The 16054-nt window shown below is 40.5% G+C and overlaps 1 protein-coding gene across 1 annotated transcript; it reads left to right on the plus strand.

The window, feature by feature from the left end:
* The first annotated feature begins 1338 nt into the window (after positions 1-1338).
* On the plus strand, positions 1339-14291 carry ptpn1 (protein tyrosine phosphatase non-receptor type 1). The gene is made up of 9 exons (XM_029622320.2): positions 1339-1584; positions 2552-2642; positions 3907-4007; positions 5174-5272; positions 6729-6866; positions 10866-11075; positions 11258-11419; positions 11722-11873; positions 11989-14291. Exons 1-9 carry the CDS (start codon positions 1528-1530, stop codon positions 12296-12298), a joined length of 1320 nt encoding a protein of 439 aa, XP_029478180.1. The 5' UTR covers positions 1339-1527; the 3' UTR covers positions 12299-14291.
* The last annotated feature ends 1763 nt before the right edge of the window (positions 14292-16054 follow it).

Consider the following 16054-nt stretch of genomic DNA (forward strand, 5'->3'; position numbering starts at 1 on the left):
TTGAGATGGTTTGGGATGAGTTGGACTGCAGAGTGAAGGAAAAGCAGGCAACAAGTGCTCAGCATATGTGGGAACTCCTTCAAGACTGTTGGAAAAGCATTCCAGGTGAAGCTGGTTGAGAGAATGGCAAGAGTGTGCAAAGATGTCATCAAGGCAAAGGGTGGCTACTTTGAAGAATCTCAAATATAAAATATATTTAGATTTGTTTACAACTTTTTTGGTTACTACATGATTCCACATGAGTTATTTCATCATTATGATGTCTTCACTATTATTCTACAACAGTAAAATAATCCAATTAAAGAAAAACCCTTGAATGAGTAGGAATGTCATTTTGACTGGTACTGTATGTGAATGTGATATTTCAGTGTTTTATATTTTATGAACTTGCAAACATTTCTAAAAAACTGTTTTGCTTTGTCATTATGGGGTATTGTGTGTAGCTTGATTAGGAGGGACATAACAAAATGTGGAAAAAGTCAAGGGGTCTGAACATTTTCCGAATGCACTGTATTTTACAAGATTTTATTAGGATTTAGTCAGAATAAGGACCAAATACTGTTATTTTCCTTTATCACCTAAGCTCAATAAGTTCATCTCAAAACAATGAATGACATTTACACATGTAATGATTTCTTAAGATAGAGATTTAACTTTGACTTTAATCATTGTGTTATTTGTAACTCTATTGAAATGGCAGAACATATTTTTTCACGTCAACTCACTAAAACCTTTTGGAATGCATTTCAATACTGAATTACATTATAATGATCTTATTATACCCACTTTAACTTATAATAATGTCAGATTTGGTTTGCTAATGGAGGACATACATGATTAATGTATGTACAATAATTTGATTATTAAATATAGTAGTTTCTTAAAAACTACCTCTTTGTTTGTAATCTTTTTGAATGAGGTTAGGCTACATTGATCAAGATATCTTTGAAATTAGTTCAATCTAAACAAGCACTACGTCTTTAAAATAACTTTTGTACTCTGATCCCTGATTAGACCACTTTGAGTCTTAGTTTTGTTTATTTAAGTAAACTAATATTTTCTATTATGAATTATGCATTTTCTAGTTGCTGGGTCTGTTTCTTAGAACAAGTGTTTATTTCTTGTACGCAAAATGTTCCTATTTGTTTGTGAAAATTCCTGAAAAATAAAACAAGTAAGATTAACCCATAGGTTTTTGGGGCCTCACCCCCGTTATTTGGACTGGACTGGTTGGCCTCGTTCCTGACACTTCCGTAAAATACGTTACTCGATTGGCCAATATCAAGAAATGAAGGCGGGGATTAGAACCACCCAAGGACAGTCTTGATAAGGAGGAGCGTAACGGCGTGTTTCCGGTAAAACCAGGCCGAGAGAGAAAATAGTAACAGTAATCTATGTAGCTACTGAAAATAAAAAACAGTATAGAAAGAGTTGTCCAATTTGTTGGACAACGTCTGTCCAATTTGCCTAACCTTTACAAATAGATATCGATTGGTCGTCGGGAAAAGAGTCGGCTGTAGCAAGGCAATGGAAGCCGAGTTTCGGAAAATCGATGAACCCGGGAGTTGGAACGCCATTTACCAGGTAACGTTAGGTTCGTCTTGGCAAATCAAGGTGGCTTTGAAGTTTCATGTTCTGTGCCTAGTCGGCTAGATGGTAACATTATCGGTTTACAACGGCTTTATTACACGTGTGTCGTGGTTATAAAGTATTATTTCAGATGTATTATGTACCAATTTTGATACCATAGCCAGCTAACTAGATTACCTTGTTCCGATTTTTTTAATGACCAATCTCCTCGGTGCTGTCCTAGCAAGCCCCACTGTTTCAAATGATACAGTTGTAAAATCGAGTAGGCCATGTAGCGCAGGTTGTCACATTTGTAACGTTTACCTGCACGTGGTTGAAACCTTGTAGAAGATTAGTGTTGTTACATTGGCAGTCATTGGCGGAGTCATCGATAGTTAAATGTAGACAGATTCCCCTACTTACTCCATGCCACAGTTTAGACATCATGAATGTTACTACAAAAAGGGGCACACCACAATTTCAATCACATGTATCTAACTAACACATCTATTAACTATTAAAATACTCTGCATTACAGACATTGCCTACGCGTGACTGTGTGGCCAAGATGTGTCATATTTGAGAATAATGTGGTGGATGACAATTACCTATTATAGTGTCAGCATAATTTGTGTAACTGCAGACACAAATTTGGTTCAGGGAAATATCATTTAGATGTCATACTAAGAGTAGATACCACAAGTATCCTGTTATTGTGTTGTAAAGAACAACCTTAGTTTTAGAAAATGGTATTTGAACATCAAGAAACACAGAATCATCCAGACACACCATACATCTGCACAGTAGTACATGCTCATTAAGACCCAGCTAGAGTTTAAACTAGTTGTAATAAACAGAGCACTTTTTGGGGAGAATACCAGTGAGAGTGCAACCATAGGAACAACCATTTGCCTCCCAAAACAAAAGATATCTCCCAAGTTAAGAAATCAAGTTTGAATGTATTGTTGTTTTTTGCTCTCAGGAAATCCGTCAGCAATCAAGTGAGCTGCCCTGCAAACTTGCCAAATTACCTGAAAACAAAACTCGGAATCGCTACAGAGATGTCAGCCCATGTAAGTTTTGTACTCTTGACTCCATATAGAGGAATGAGGATTGAGCTGCTGAGATTCTTCGTTCTAGATACAAATAAAAATAAAATTGTATTAGTCACATGCGCTGAATAAAACAGGACCTTACAGTGAAATGCTTACGTACGAGCCCCTAACCAACAATGCAGTAAAAAAAATAAGAATAAGAAATAAAAGTAATTAAAGGGCAGCAGTAAAATATATAGAGGTCCTGGATGGCAGGAAGCATGTCCCCAGTGATGTACTGGGCTGTACGCACTACCCTCTGTAGTGCCTTGCAGTCGGAGGATGAGCAGTTGCCATACCAGGCATTGATGCAACCAGTCGGGATGCTCTTGATGGTGCAGCTGTAGAACCTTTTGAGGATCTGAGGACCCACGCCAAATCTTTTCAGTCTCCCGTGGGGGAATAGGTTTTGTCGTGCCCTCTTCACGACTGTCTTGTTGTGCTTGGACCATGTTAGTTTGTTGGTGATGTGGACACCAAGGAACTTGAATCTCTACAGAAGCATAACATAAGATAAAAACATGCCAATAACACAATAATAACAGACTGACACATTTGATAAAAGTACAGTTTATAATAAAGTTGATGCATTATGCAGGACAGCTTTTGATACCTGCACAATTTTCTCTTCAAAATCAACACTGTTTTTGTATTTAGGTGCTATATACTGTGACTGAACCGTGTTAAGCTGTAGTCTTTGAAACATCTCATGTATGGCAACAGATGGATCTTTCAAGGTCAGATTCCTCAGAAGCAGTTCAACAGAACAAGCTTTTAAAGTATATATTTTTAATCTTCCTTCATGGTAACTCGACACAGCAAAGCTGTTGTGGTTTCCTCTTTTCACAAAGATGCAAAAACCAAACCTAAACCCTATGGGACAGACCAGTCACATGTCAACCAGGGTGTCCATATGTTCTTGTTTCCTGGTTTGAGGTAAAGTGAAACAACCATATACTAGACTTGAAGTATTTTAAATCTTGGTTGTTTACTTTAGTCCCATTCCAACTCTATCTTTTGATTTAGATTAGAAGAAAGAGATAGTATTTCCTGTTTAGTTGAATGGATTAGAACATGGGAGAAGAAATAAACACTGCTGTGTTTCAGTCACAGATAGACCTGTTGGATGTACTGTACAAATGTCTCTTGAGAACTGAATCTCTAAACAGAAGTCCCGTAGGATATTACAAATTGCAAAGTCAAAAGGGTTTTCTTTTCATCAAAGTTCTTTCATTCTCTGCAGTTGACCACAGCCGAATCCGCCTGCAACTGGGTGCGAACGACTACATTAACGCCAGCCTAATTGCTGTAGACGAGGCACAGAGAAGCTACATTCTTACTCAGGTTTGTACTCTGGGCTAGAAGGTTGTGGGAATAAATTGTTGTCTTTATGTCAAGAGATCCCAGCAATTTTACCTGGTTCAGAATGTCTGACTTCTAATTTATAAAGACAACAACAGCACAGTGACAACAAACATCCAAACATGACAATAAACAACATCTAGCAAACCCTTCAAAAGCAAGCCGGGCATCCTGTGTGACCTGGCATGAGGGAGGGGTACAGTTCATAAACATGTATACAATTGATATATGGTGCGTTTGTAAATTCACTCTGGATATCTATACACTCTCGTCTGAGTGTGCCAGAGCGCAGAATAACTGATGAATTTACGAACACTCAATACCCGTTGAATATGGCCGGAGTCAGTAAACATTGGCAAAAAAAGCTTACTTCAATTGTTGCCAGCAGCACAGTTACAGTCACCAACTCTATGGATAACATGACAACAGCCTAACCAGCTCTGCTAGGCAATTAAAATGGTTATAGTGAGGTGTTCTCTCATTTATGTCTGAAAGTAGCTAACAAGCTAGCTAACTTTAGGATCAACCCTACTCCTCTGCCAGAGCGTCCAGTGTGCGCTCTAAACGCTCCGAGATCGAAACGCTCTGAATTTACCAACGGACAATCTGACTAAGCTCTGAATTTGCTTTCTGGCACTCAGAGACAATTTATGAACGCACCCACAGTAGGCTATGCTCTCTGGTTTATATATTTTCTTATAATGTCCCAATGACCATCTAGTCCATTGTAATAGTCCTGGAGGTCTGATTCCGCTCATTCCATAGTCATGAAGTTCTTTAACCAAATGTCCATGCTGAAGCACTGAGGTTTACATACTTACATACATACCAGTTTATCAGTATTGCCTGTTTTGCTGATAAAGAATCAATGTTTTATCATATTATCATCACATGGGTTATTTTCTAAGATGTACACTCACTGAGGTTTAATTTTAGGATTGTGTAAAAGTGTCACTCTGTCTTGAGTGTCATGATATCTATATCAAAAGTGGGTAACACTTCATTTGAATCTTCACCGACATGCTCCTTCTACTGGTAGCCGGTCACATTTATTACTGATTGATGTAAAAAGAACGGATGAGAGGTGCTTGCAGCATAACTTGGGGCTATTTCTAACAATACCTCCTCCCCCTCTTCTTATTCTAAAGGGACCCCTTCCAAACACATGTGGCCACTTCTGGGAGATGGTTTGGGAGCAGGGGACCATGGGAGTGGTGATGCTGAACCGTGTCATTGAGAAAGGATCTGTGAGTATATCAATGATTATTATTAGTATTTCATTCATATGATCTGCCTTGAATATTGAACTTCATTAACCACTATGGGCCTCCAGTTAGAGAGCGCTACTCTGTTTAAGTAAGACAGAGGGGCAATGAAAAGTGGTTCACATAAGGGCCTTTCCTCTTCCTATCTCAAAATATCAATATTATACAGTACACCCACTCATTCCAGGCTTTTCTTTATTTGGACTATTTTCTACATTTTAGAATACTAGTAAAGACATCAAAACTATGAAATAACACCTATGGAATCATGTTGTAACCAACAAAAATATATATATTTTGTATTTGAGATTCTTCAAAGGAGCCACCCTTTGCCTTGATGACAGCTTTGCACACTCTTGGCATTCTGTCAACCAGCTTCATGAGGTAGTCACCTGGAATGCATTTCAATAATTCTGAAAGTTACTTCAAGTGCAGTCGCAAAAACCATCAAGCGATATGATGAAACTAGCTCTCATGAGGACCACTAGAGTTACCTCTGCTGCAGAGGATAAGTTCATTAGAGTTAACAGCCTCAGGAATTGCAGCCCTCAGACCAATCAACATCAACTGTTCAGAGGAGACTGCGTGAATCAGGCCTTCATGGTCCAATTGCTGCGAAGAAACCACTACTAAAGGACACCAATAAGATGGACATTTAGACCGGTGGAAATCTGTCCTTTGGTCTGATGAGTCCAAATTGGATATTTTTGGTTCCAACCGCCGTGTCTGTGAAACACAGAGTAGGTGAACGGATTATCTCTGCATGTTTGGAGGTGTGATGGTGTCGGAGTGCTTTGCTGATGACACGGTCAATGATTTATTTAGAATTCAAGGCACACTTAACCAGCATGGCTACCACAGCATTCTGCAGCGATACGCCATCCCATCTGGTTTGCGGTTAGCAGGACTTTAATTTGTTGATCAACAGGACAATGACCCAATACACCTCCAGGCTGTGTAAGGGCTATTTGACAAAGAAGGAGAGAGATGGGGTGCTGCATCAGATGACCTGGCCTCCACAATCACCCCACCTCAACGTAATTGAGATGGTTTGGGATGAGTTGGACCGCAGAGTGAAGGAAAAGCAGGCAACAAGTGCTCAGCATATGTGGGAACTCTTTCAAGACTGACGGAAATTTATTCTAGGTGAAGCTGGTTGAGAGAATGCCAAGATTGTGTAGAGCTGTCACCAAGGCAAAAGGTGGCTACTTTGAAGAATCTCAAATATATTTAGATGTAACACTTTTTTAGTTACTACATGATTCCATATGTGTTAATTCATAGTTTTGACATCTTCACTATTATTCTACAATGTAGAAAATAGGAAAAAATAAAGAAAATCCCTTGAATGAGTAGGTGTCTAAACTTTTGACTGGTACTGTACATATTCAATGTAAATATCCAAATATCCATCAGATGTATGCACTTCTGTTTTCAGGTGAAGTGTGCACAGTACTGGCCACCTAGAGCGGAGAGGGAGGCGATCTTTGAAGACACAAATTTCAAGCTTACACTTGTTTCAGAAGACATTAAGTCTTACTACACTGTCCGTCAGCTGGAGCTGGAAAATCTGTCGGTAAGATTCCTCTTCCTCGTTGTGCCCTCTTCTGTTCTCCTCAGATTTATTCACCCATAGAACCAGTGGATCCCAACACAGCATCCTATTATCATTTTTAATGAAATACTTTTACATAAAAACAAACATTGAACAAATGGTTACACTTTGTTACAGTGCTATTTTCACACATTTGTATTTGAAATCAAACAATGACTATGAGGTTAAAGTGCACACTCTCAGCTTTAATTTGAGGGTATTTTCATCCATATCTGGTTAACCGTTTAGAAATTACAGCACTTTTTGTGCATGCCCCCCCCATTTTAGGCGAGCAAAAGTATTAGAACAAATTCACTTACAGTACCAGTCAAAAGTTTGGACACACATGCAGTACTCATTCCAGGGTTTTTCTTTATTTTTACTATATTCTACATTGTAGAATAATAGTGAAGACATCAAAACTATGAAATAACACATATGGAATCATGTAGTAACCAAAAACATGTTAAACAAATCAAATATATATATATTTTTTTGTGTCAGATTTCAAAAAGGCTTTACGGCGAAAGCATACCATGCGATTATTTGAGAACATCGCTCAGCAAACAAATCATTACAAACAGGAACCAACCAAGTAGAAGAGTTAAACAAGTCAGAAATATAGATCAAATTAATCACTTACCTTTGATGATCTTCATATGGGTGCACTCAGAAGACATTCATTTACTCAATAAATGTTTGTTTTGTTCGATAAAGTCTCTATTTCCAGAAACCTCCGTTTTGTTCGCACGTTTTCTTCAGTAATCCACAGGCTCAAACACAGTCACAAAAGGCAGACAAAAAATCCAAATTGTATCCGTAAAGTTCATAGAAACATGTCAAACGATGTATATATTCAATCCTCAGGTTGTTTTTAGCCTAAATAATTGATCATATTTCAACCAGACAATAACAGCCTCAATATAAAAAGTAAACAAGAAAGGCGTACTCTCGGGATTGCGCATGAAAAAGCTCTGTGACACTTCAGGTTCCAGTCATTCAGACTGGTCTTACTCCCTCATTTTTCAGAATACAAGCCTGAAAACATTTCTAAAGACTGTTGACATCTAGGATCTGCAATTTGAGTCCTACGTCAATGGATACTGTAATGGCATTGAATAGAAAACTACAAAAATAGAAAAACCCTACTTCCTGGATGGATTTTTCTCAGGTTTTCGCCGGCCAAATCAGTTCTGTTATACTCACTCACAGACATTATTGTAACAGTTTTGGAAACGTTAGAGTGTTTTCTATCCAAATCTACCAATTATATGCAGATCCTAGCTTCTGTGCCTGAGTAGCAGGCAGTTTACTTTGGGCACGCTTTTCATCCGGAGGTGAAAATAGTGCCCCCTACCCTAGAGAAGTTAAGGTAGTCACCTGGAATACATTTAAATGAACAGTTGTGCCTTGTTCAAAGTTCATTTGTGCAATTTCTTTCCTTCTTAATGTGTTTGAGCCATTAAGTTGTGTTTTGACAAGTTAGGGGTGGTATACTGAAGAAAGCCCTATTTGGTAAAAGACCAAGTCCATATTATGGCAAGAACAGCTCAAATAAGCAAACAGAAACGACAGTCCATCATTACTTTAAGACATGAAGGTCAGTCAATCTGGAAAACTTCAAGAAATGTGAACGTTTCTTCAAGTGCAGTCGCAAAAACCAAGTGCTATGATGAACCTGCCTCTCATGAGGACCGCCACAGGAAAGGAAGACTCAGAGTTACCTCTGCTGCAGAGAATAAATTGATTAGAAGTAACTGCACCTCAGATTGCAGCCCAAATAAATGCTTCAGAGTTCAAGTAACACACATCTCAACATCAACCTTTCAGAGGAGACTGTGTGAATCAGGCCTTCATGGTCGAATTGCTGCAAAGAAACCACTACTGAAGGACACCAATAATAAGAAGAGACTTGCTTGGACCACGAATCACAGTCAATGGACATTAGACCGGTGTCCTTTGGTCTGAAGAGTCCAAATTGCAACCTTCGTGTCTTTGTGAGACGCAGAGTAGGTGAACGGATGATCTCCGCATGTGTAGTTCCCACAGTGAAGCATGGAGGAGGAGGTTTGATGGTGTGGGGGTGCTTTACTGGTGATACTGTCTGTGATATATTTAGAATTCAAGGCACACTTAACCAGCATGGCTACCACAGCATTCTGCAGCGAAATGCCATCCCATCTGGTTTGCGCTTAGTGGGACTATCATTTTTTCCAACAGGACAATGACCCAAAACACACCTCCAGGCTGTGTAAGGGCTATTTGACAAAGAAGGAGAGTGATGAAGGGCTGCATCAGTCACCATCAATCACCTGACCTCAAACCAATTGAGGTGATTTGGGAAAAGCAGCCAACAAGTGCTCAGCATATATGGGAACTCCTTCAAGACTGTTGGAAAAGCCTTCCTCGTGAAGCTGGTTGAGAGAATGTCAAGAGTGTGCACAGCTGTCATCAAGGCAAAGGGTTGGTACTTTGAAAAATCTAAAATATATTTTGATTTGTTGAACACTATTTTTGGTTAGTCCATGATTCCATATGTGTTATTTCATAGTGTTGATGTTTTCGCTATTATTCTTCAATGTAGAGAATTGTAAAAAAAATAAAGAAAACCCTTGAATGAATAGGTGTGTCCCAACTTTTGACTGGTACTGTATATGTGTGTTGAAGTAGTAAAAAGTTAAGTATTTGTTCCCATATTCATAGCACACAATGACATCAAGCTTGTGACAAATTTGTTGGATGCATTTGCTGTTTGTTTTGGTTGTGTTTCAGATGATTTTATTCCCAGCATAAATTAATGGTAAATAACGTACTGTGTCATTTGAGTCACTTTTATTGTAAAAAGGAATAGAATATGTTTCTAAACACTATCATGATAACGGATAATCCTGAATAAATTAGAAAGTTACAGATGCAGAAATATCCTACCCCCAAAAACTTACCCTGTTATTGTAATGGTGAGAGGTTAGCATGTCTTGGGGGTGTGGTGTTTGTGTATATACACTCAGTGGACATTATTAGGTACACCCATCCCCTTAGCTACACCCATCCCCCAAGGCACCCAATGTGTGCCAGGAAAACATTCCCCACACCATTACACCACCGCCACCAGCCTGTACCGTTGACACAGGTACGATGGGGTCATGGACTCATGCTGCTTATGCCAAATTCTGACCCTGTCATCAGCATGAAGCAACTGGAACTGGGATTCATTGGACCAGCCCCCCCCAATTGTCCAGTATTGGTGATCGCATTCTCACTGGAGACACTTCTTGTTTTTAGCTGATAGGAGTTGAACCCTGTGTTAGTCTGCTGCAATAGCCCATCTGTGACAAGAATCGATGTGTTGTACGTTCCGAGATGCTGTTCTACACACTATTGTTGTACTGCATCGTTATTTGCCTGTTTTGTGGCCCGCCTATTAGCTTGCACGATTCTTGCCATTTCTTTTTCGATATCTCATCAACAAGCTGTTTTCGCCCACAGGACTGCCGCTGACTGGCTGTTTTTTTGTTTTGTCGCGCCATTCTCTGTAAACCCTACATACTCGTGCGTGAAAAGCCCTGAAAGCCGGACATTTCTGCGATACTGGGACCTGACGATCATACTATGCTCAAAGTCGCTTAGGTCACACGTTTTGCTCATTCTGACGTTCAAATGAACAATAACTGAATGCCTCGACGCCGATGCCTCCTGCTTTATATAGGCTCGCGGCCACGTGGACCATTTTTGTGAATGGGGGTGGTGTACCTAATAAAGTGTTTAGAAGCAGCTTCGGTGGGTTTATGACATCCGTATACAAGCAACGGGTTTATGACTTCCTTCTACAAGCAACTCCAGACTATCACGTTCCAAAGTCATTTATAACATTACATTTAAAAAAATGTTTTACTTGTTCATACTTGTTATGATAGGGCAATACAGCAATCGATATCTCTGTTCTATTTTATGCTTATTCTGTTTTATTTGTCCTTCTTACAGACTCTGGAAACTAGAGAGATCCTACATTTTCACTACACCACCTGGCCTGACTTTGGGGTGCCCGAATCTCCAGCCTCCTTCCTCAACTTCCTGTTTAAGGTGCGGGAGTCTGGGTGCCTCAACTCTGACCAGGGGCCTGTGGTGGTGCACTGCAGCGCAGGCATCGGCCGCTCTGGAACCTTCTGTCTCGTCGATACCTGCCTCTTACTGGTCAGTACTGGACTGGGAATTCCATTAAAAATGTCAAACTTTATTCCTCCTACAAGGGGAAATTGTGCAAATGTGGTATTGAGAATGAGTTGTGCATTCTCTGACTTTATGAAGAGTCATAACTTCATGCCAGGTTATTATTTATTGTTTTGTAACTAACTTTGTGACATTTCTGATTGCAGATGTCCATGCGCAAAGACCCATCAACTGTGCGTATTCGTGACGTGCTGCTGGAGATGCGACGCTATCGGATGGGCCTGATTCAGACCGCTGACCAACTCAGATTTTCCTACCTCGCTGTTATTGAAGGTGCCAAGTGCATCATGGGAGACACATCGTTGCAGGTAAATTAAATGTCTCTTTTAGTTGCTGCCACGAACCAAAGTGTTATAGTAGATCATGCAAGCACATCTAAATATGGTCTCCTCGTTGGCCATAGAATGCTGTTATACTTGTCCTCTAATGAAAAATTGAAGAAGGCTAATTAGGTCGTGTTTATTTGAATAGTTTGGATTTGGGCAGCCCTAACTAGATGTAGAGGTCTCCCCTCATAATGTACTGTAAAAGGTCATAGCTATTCTCTTCTCTGTAAAGCCTTTGAATGTTTAAATAATACCCACATCAATCCTTAAATGTTTACGTTAAGGAGTCGTGGAAAGAGCTCTCCAACGAAGAGGACGTTCCTCCAGAGTTCACCCCGCCCCACTCCCGACCCCAAGGTCCAATCAACGGCACGGTTGAACCTTCCTTCTTTCCTGAAGAGGTTGTTGTTGCGGAGAATAATTTCCACACTCGCAGGTAAATAAGATCAGCTCAATTAGTCATTTCTAGCAATCTAGACTTCATATATGCAATATTTAATATCCCCTATCTCTCTGTTGTTGCCCCCCTGAATATCTCTCTCCTATGGTAGTGCCCCACCAGAAACTGAACTGCGATGGAGGGGTGGTGGTGATGGTGCTACCTCCCAGTCTCCCACTGTCCCCGCTGATCAACCTGGCTGCCAGGTGGGAAGCAAAGAACCAGATCCCAAAGCTTTGATGGAACCACACCGGCTGCATGAGACTGAAACACAACAGGGGCTGAACCAGGACCAGGCAACAGCAGCAGGAGACGACAGCCTTGAGGCTCAGGGTGCCTGGACCCCCCTGCTGGCCAACATGTGCCTCTGCACTGCCCTGGCCCTGGGTGCTTACATCTGTTACCGGGCCTGTTTCCACTGATCTCCTCTACCCTCCTCCCTCTCTTGCTCCTCCCTTTCTCTTGTCTGTTTTTTTGCAGGGTGAACTGGGCGAGTGGATTGTTTGGATTTCAGCAAATTGATTGATTCAGACTCGCTCACTTGTTTTCTTAACAGAGCGTGAGTGTGGGAGGAAGGACTGCCCCTTTTCCCTTGTCACCCACCGTAGCTCCCATATGAACTGTCAGTTTGGACTCTCAGGACCTCAATTTTCAGGTGTCGCATCCCAAATACAGGTGTTGATTTAAAATCAAATGAGTGAGCAACAATTTTTCATCATAGTCGTCAGTAAAGGAAGATGTGTGTGTTTGTTCCTGTGTTCTATGAGCTGAATGGTTTACTAGTTGAGCCTACCTACACACATGCACCCTCTATTCAGTTACCAAATGGCACACTGATAAGTGTTCTTCCATTTCAGCCTTTGCAAATAATGTCCATTGGCTATTCACCTTTCTCTACCAAATAGTTATTTCAATCCAGCTCTTCAAATAAAAAATTGGTCAAGAGGAGTAACTCCGTGCTTGATTTGTGGCAACCCTGCAGTGCCAACATAATGATTTGCTGCGGAGACGTTAGTAAAAAGAAAAGACACATTTTTCTCCTTGAGATGATTGGGCAGTATTATTCCCAGGAGTAAACTGAGACTAGGGGGTGGCCACTGTCTGAGAGAGAGACTGCCCTCCCTGCCTTCCACTGGTTGAGTGGTGCATACAGTGGGTAATTTACAGGCCATAGGAGAGCTCCCTACCACTGCCCTGTTTTAGGACCTTTTGGCGAGAGCTGAGTGAGTGAGAGGGCAAGCGAGCGAGTGTTTAGTGAGAGTTAACAGCTTTCTACTGATGCTTGATTTCTATCTGCTGTCTTAGTGGAAAACATCACAAGTTAATAATACAAGTCAGATTTGAAATGTATTCAAGATTGATTCCTGGCCCTTTTCTCTCCCACCGCGTATTTGTTCCTAACTTGACATTTAAGCAGGAGTGTCTTGTTGATAATGTGCTTTGAATGGAAATGCCACACATGTATTGAGCTGTTCTGGCTGGCCTAGTTTGAGACGCTGTATTCACATTTGGCCTGTTTCAAAAAGTGGTTCCAGCTTAACGCTGATGTACAAATTACAACATGAGTCTCCAATGATTTCGCAACCATTTGTTATTGTTGTCAAACCTATTAAATATATCATTCAGGGATAGTAACTTCTTGCTGTCACCACATTGGATGAATAATGCAGAAGCTTTTCATGCTAAAGAAACAAAGTGAATGTGTAAGGAGGAGGGGAATGCATCAGGTGAGCGTTGCATAGTAATTAAAGAGCAGGTATCTGAACACAGGAGGCTGCATTAACGCACAAAAATGCCAGCCCAGCCTACTATATGGAGACACAGACAGCAGCTAACCCTACGCTCCCTTCGCTAGCAATACAAATACTTTATATTGACCTTTATTCTCCCCATCCTCTGACAGCTAAACCCATCCTGCCTGTATGGACAGGGAGCCTGGGGTCTCAAACCAACCAACAAACACCAGCACATGGAATAAAACACTGTAGTGGTGATCAGTTATATTATGTTATGGCATGGGACTGTGCTGTTAAGTTTGTTCTTATTACTTTTCTCCCACATAAACATCCTGCAGTTTTGAATAAACAGGTTTTTAATGAGATTAGTTCAACTGCTAGTTTAATTTACTTTAGTGACTCAAAAAGAACTACTTACTTCCTGAGTCCAACAGCTGTACTTTTTCTCTAGAATGTATGAAAGCCTACCCAAGGACACACCTTCTTGATACTTTTTTCAGATCAGGTTTCATTGTGCTGGCTTTTTTTTCTTTTTTACATCCATCATTGTATTCCTTTTTTAATAAAAAAAAATGTACTGCTGATTTGTTCTAGTTTTTGGAACTGAGTCAATTGTAAGATTTTATTTTATCAGACTGAATTCTGAACAAAGGCTGTGGTAATAAAATCAGTCTCTGTACTTTCCTTGTAATCTAATTTTTGTTGTATGAGATTGAATTATGATCATATTGACATCACCAATATGAAAAGGGCATTAGAAGAGAATGTCTCACCTAAGAATGGTCATTGAAGCTAGGCTTAGCCTTGCCCGCCATACTAAGGGAGCATATTGATCAGACATCTCTTTGAGCTACTGCTTCTCCCCAGAAGACCACAACGTACCAATAATCTTGATAGGTGAAATAGGCCTTTCTGTTCCTCAGACATTAAGCAGCTAAATCAGTAGACTATAAAGAAGTGTCCAGCATACAGCGGTATCACAGATAGAACAATGAGACCGATATTTCAGCGGATGTATAAATGTGAAGCATCGGCTTGGCGTTTCCACTCACTACCAAATAATGGCCGGCAGTGGGAGATGTTGGCCGAGATTCTGCTAATTATCTAATCGATTAAACATTTGATCTCAATACAGTTTTCTGTTCCCAAAACTAGAATTTGTTAAGAACAGAGTGGACTACGTTTTGTCGACTACCTTTTAAATCTACAAAACGTTTCGAGTTATTGCACACGCGCACTTCACAGAATAGGAGTTCCCTAAACGGAAATATGCAAATATTGCTAGAACGCGACAATAGGATCTCGCTAGCTCGTTCTTGGCTCTACCCACCTCGTTGCTTGTTCTGCCCAATTTGACTGATTTGTTCTCGTTTGAAACGACAGACAGTGGTCTATCTTGGTTTAATAATAAAACTCTTTGGCAGTATGACACTTGTGGACTAATTCTGATTTAAAATCTGACCATTGACAGATAACGCTGACCTGGCAAAAAATACCGACATTTAATCATGTCTTATTATATCTCTGTGTTATTTACTGTGACAAACTTTGTAGGCTGTGCAAGACCAGGGTTTTGAAGTTGCCACAAGGGGGCTCTTTAGTACACGCAAACAGCCCAAGTTTCAACATAAACAGACAAATCAAGTTTCCCTGTGTCATCATACAAACGTATGACTCACATACCTGGGCACATTGTGTACAGTGTAGCCCACACGTTTCCTGTTTTCCATAACTGTATTCATCAATAATAATCTTACTGTATGTATAAATACATGTCAAAATAAATACAAATAGTTCCTGATCTTTTTTATATCTCTCAGATATAGGACAGACACTTCAGAACATACTTCGTTTAAAAAAAATACTTTCTGTTGTTATTCCTTGAGTTTCTATTGGCTAATAGCAGCCATGCCAAATTCAACGTTTCACCAAATCACGTTTAAAAAAGAAATGATATACCTTAAGGCAGGGTTCCCCAACTGGCCCGAGGTTGGCCCAAGGTTGGTTTCATTTACATTTACATTTACATTTAAGTCATTTAGCAGACGCTCTTATCCAGAGCGACTTACAAATTGGTGCGTTCACCTTAAGACATCCAGTGGAACAGCCACTTTACAATAGTGCATCTAAATCTTTTAAGGGGGGAGGGGGTGGGTGAGAAGGATTACTTTATCCTATCCTAGGTATTCCTGAAAGAGGTGGGGTTTCAGGTGTCTCCGGAAGGTGGTGATTGACTCCGCTGTCCTGGCGTCGTGAGGGAGTTTGTTCCACCATTGGGGGGCCAGAGCAGCGAACAGTTTTGACTGGGCTGCGCAGGAACTGTACTTCCTCAGTGGTAGGGAGGCGAGCAGGCCAGAGGTGGATGAACGCAGTGCCCTTGTTTGGGTGTAGGGCCTGATCAGAGCCTGGAGGTACTGAGGTGCCGTTCCCCTCACAGCTCCG

This window comes from Oncorhynchus nerka, linkage group LG20, assembly GCF_034236695.1.
Source record: "Oncorhynchus nerka isolate Pitt River linkage group LG20, Oner_Uvic_2.0, whole genome shotgun sequence".
NCBI classification, from domain to species: Eukaryota; Metazoa; Chordata; class Actinopteri; order Salmoniformes; family Salmonidae; genus Oncorhynchus; species Oncorhynchus nerka.

Coding starts and splice junctions, on each gene's coding strand:
- ptpn1 (XM_029622320.2), top strand. CDS start 1,528: ATGGAAGCCGAGTTTCGGAAAATCGATGAACCCGGGAGTTGGAACGCC. Junction 1,585..2,551: donor GTTGGAACGCCATTTACCAG/GTAACGTTAGGT, acceptor TTTTGCTCTCAG/GAAATCCGTCAGCAATCAAG. Junction 11,874..11,988: donor AATAATTTCCACACTCGCAG/GTAAATAAGATC, acceptor CTCCTATGGTAG/TGCCCCACCAGAAACTGAAC.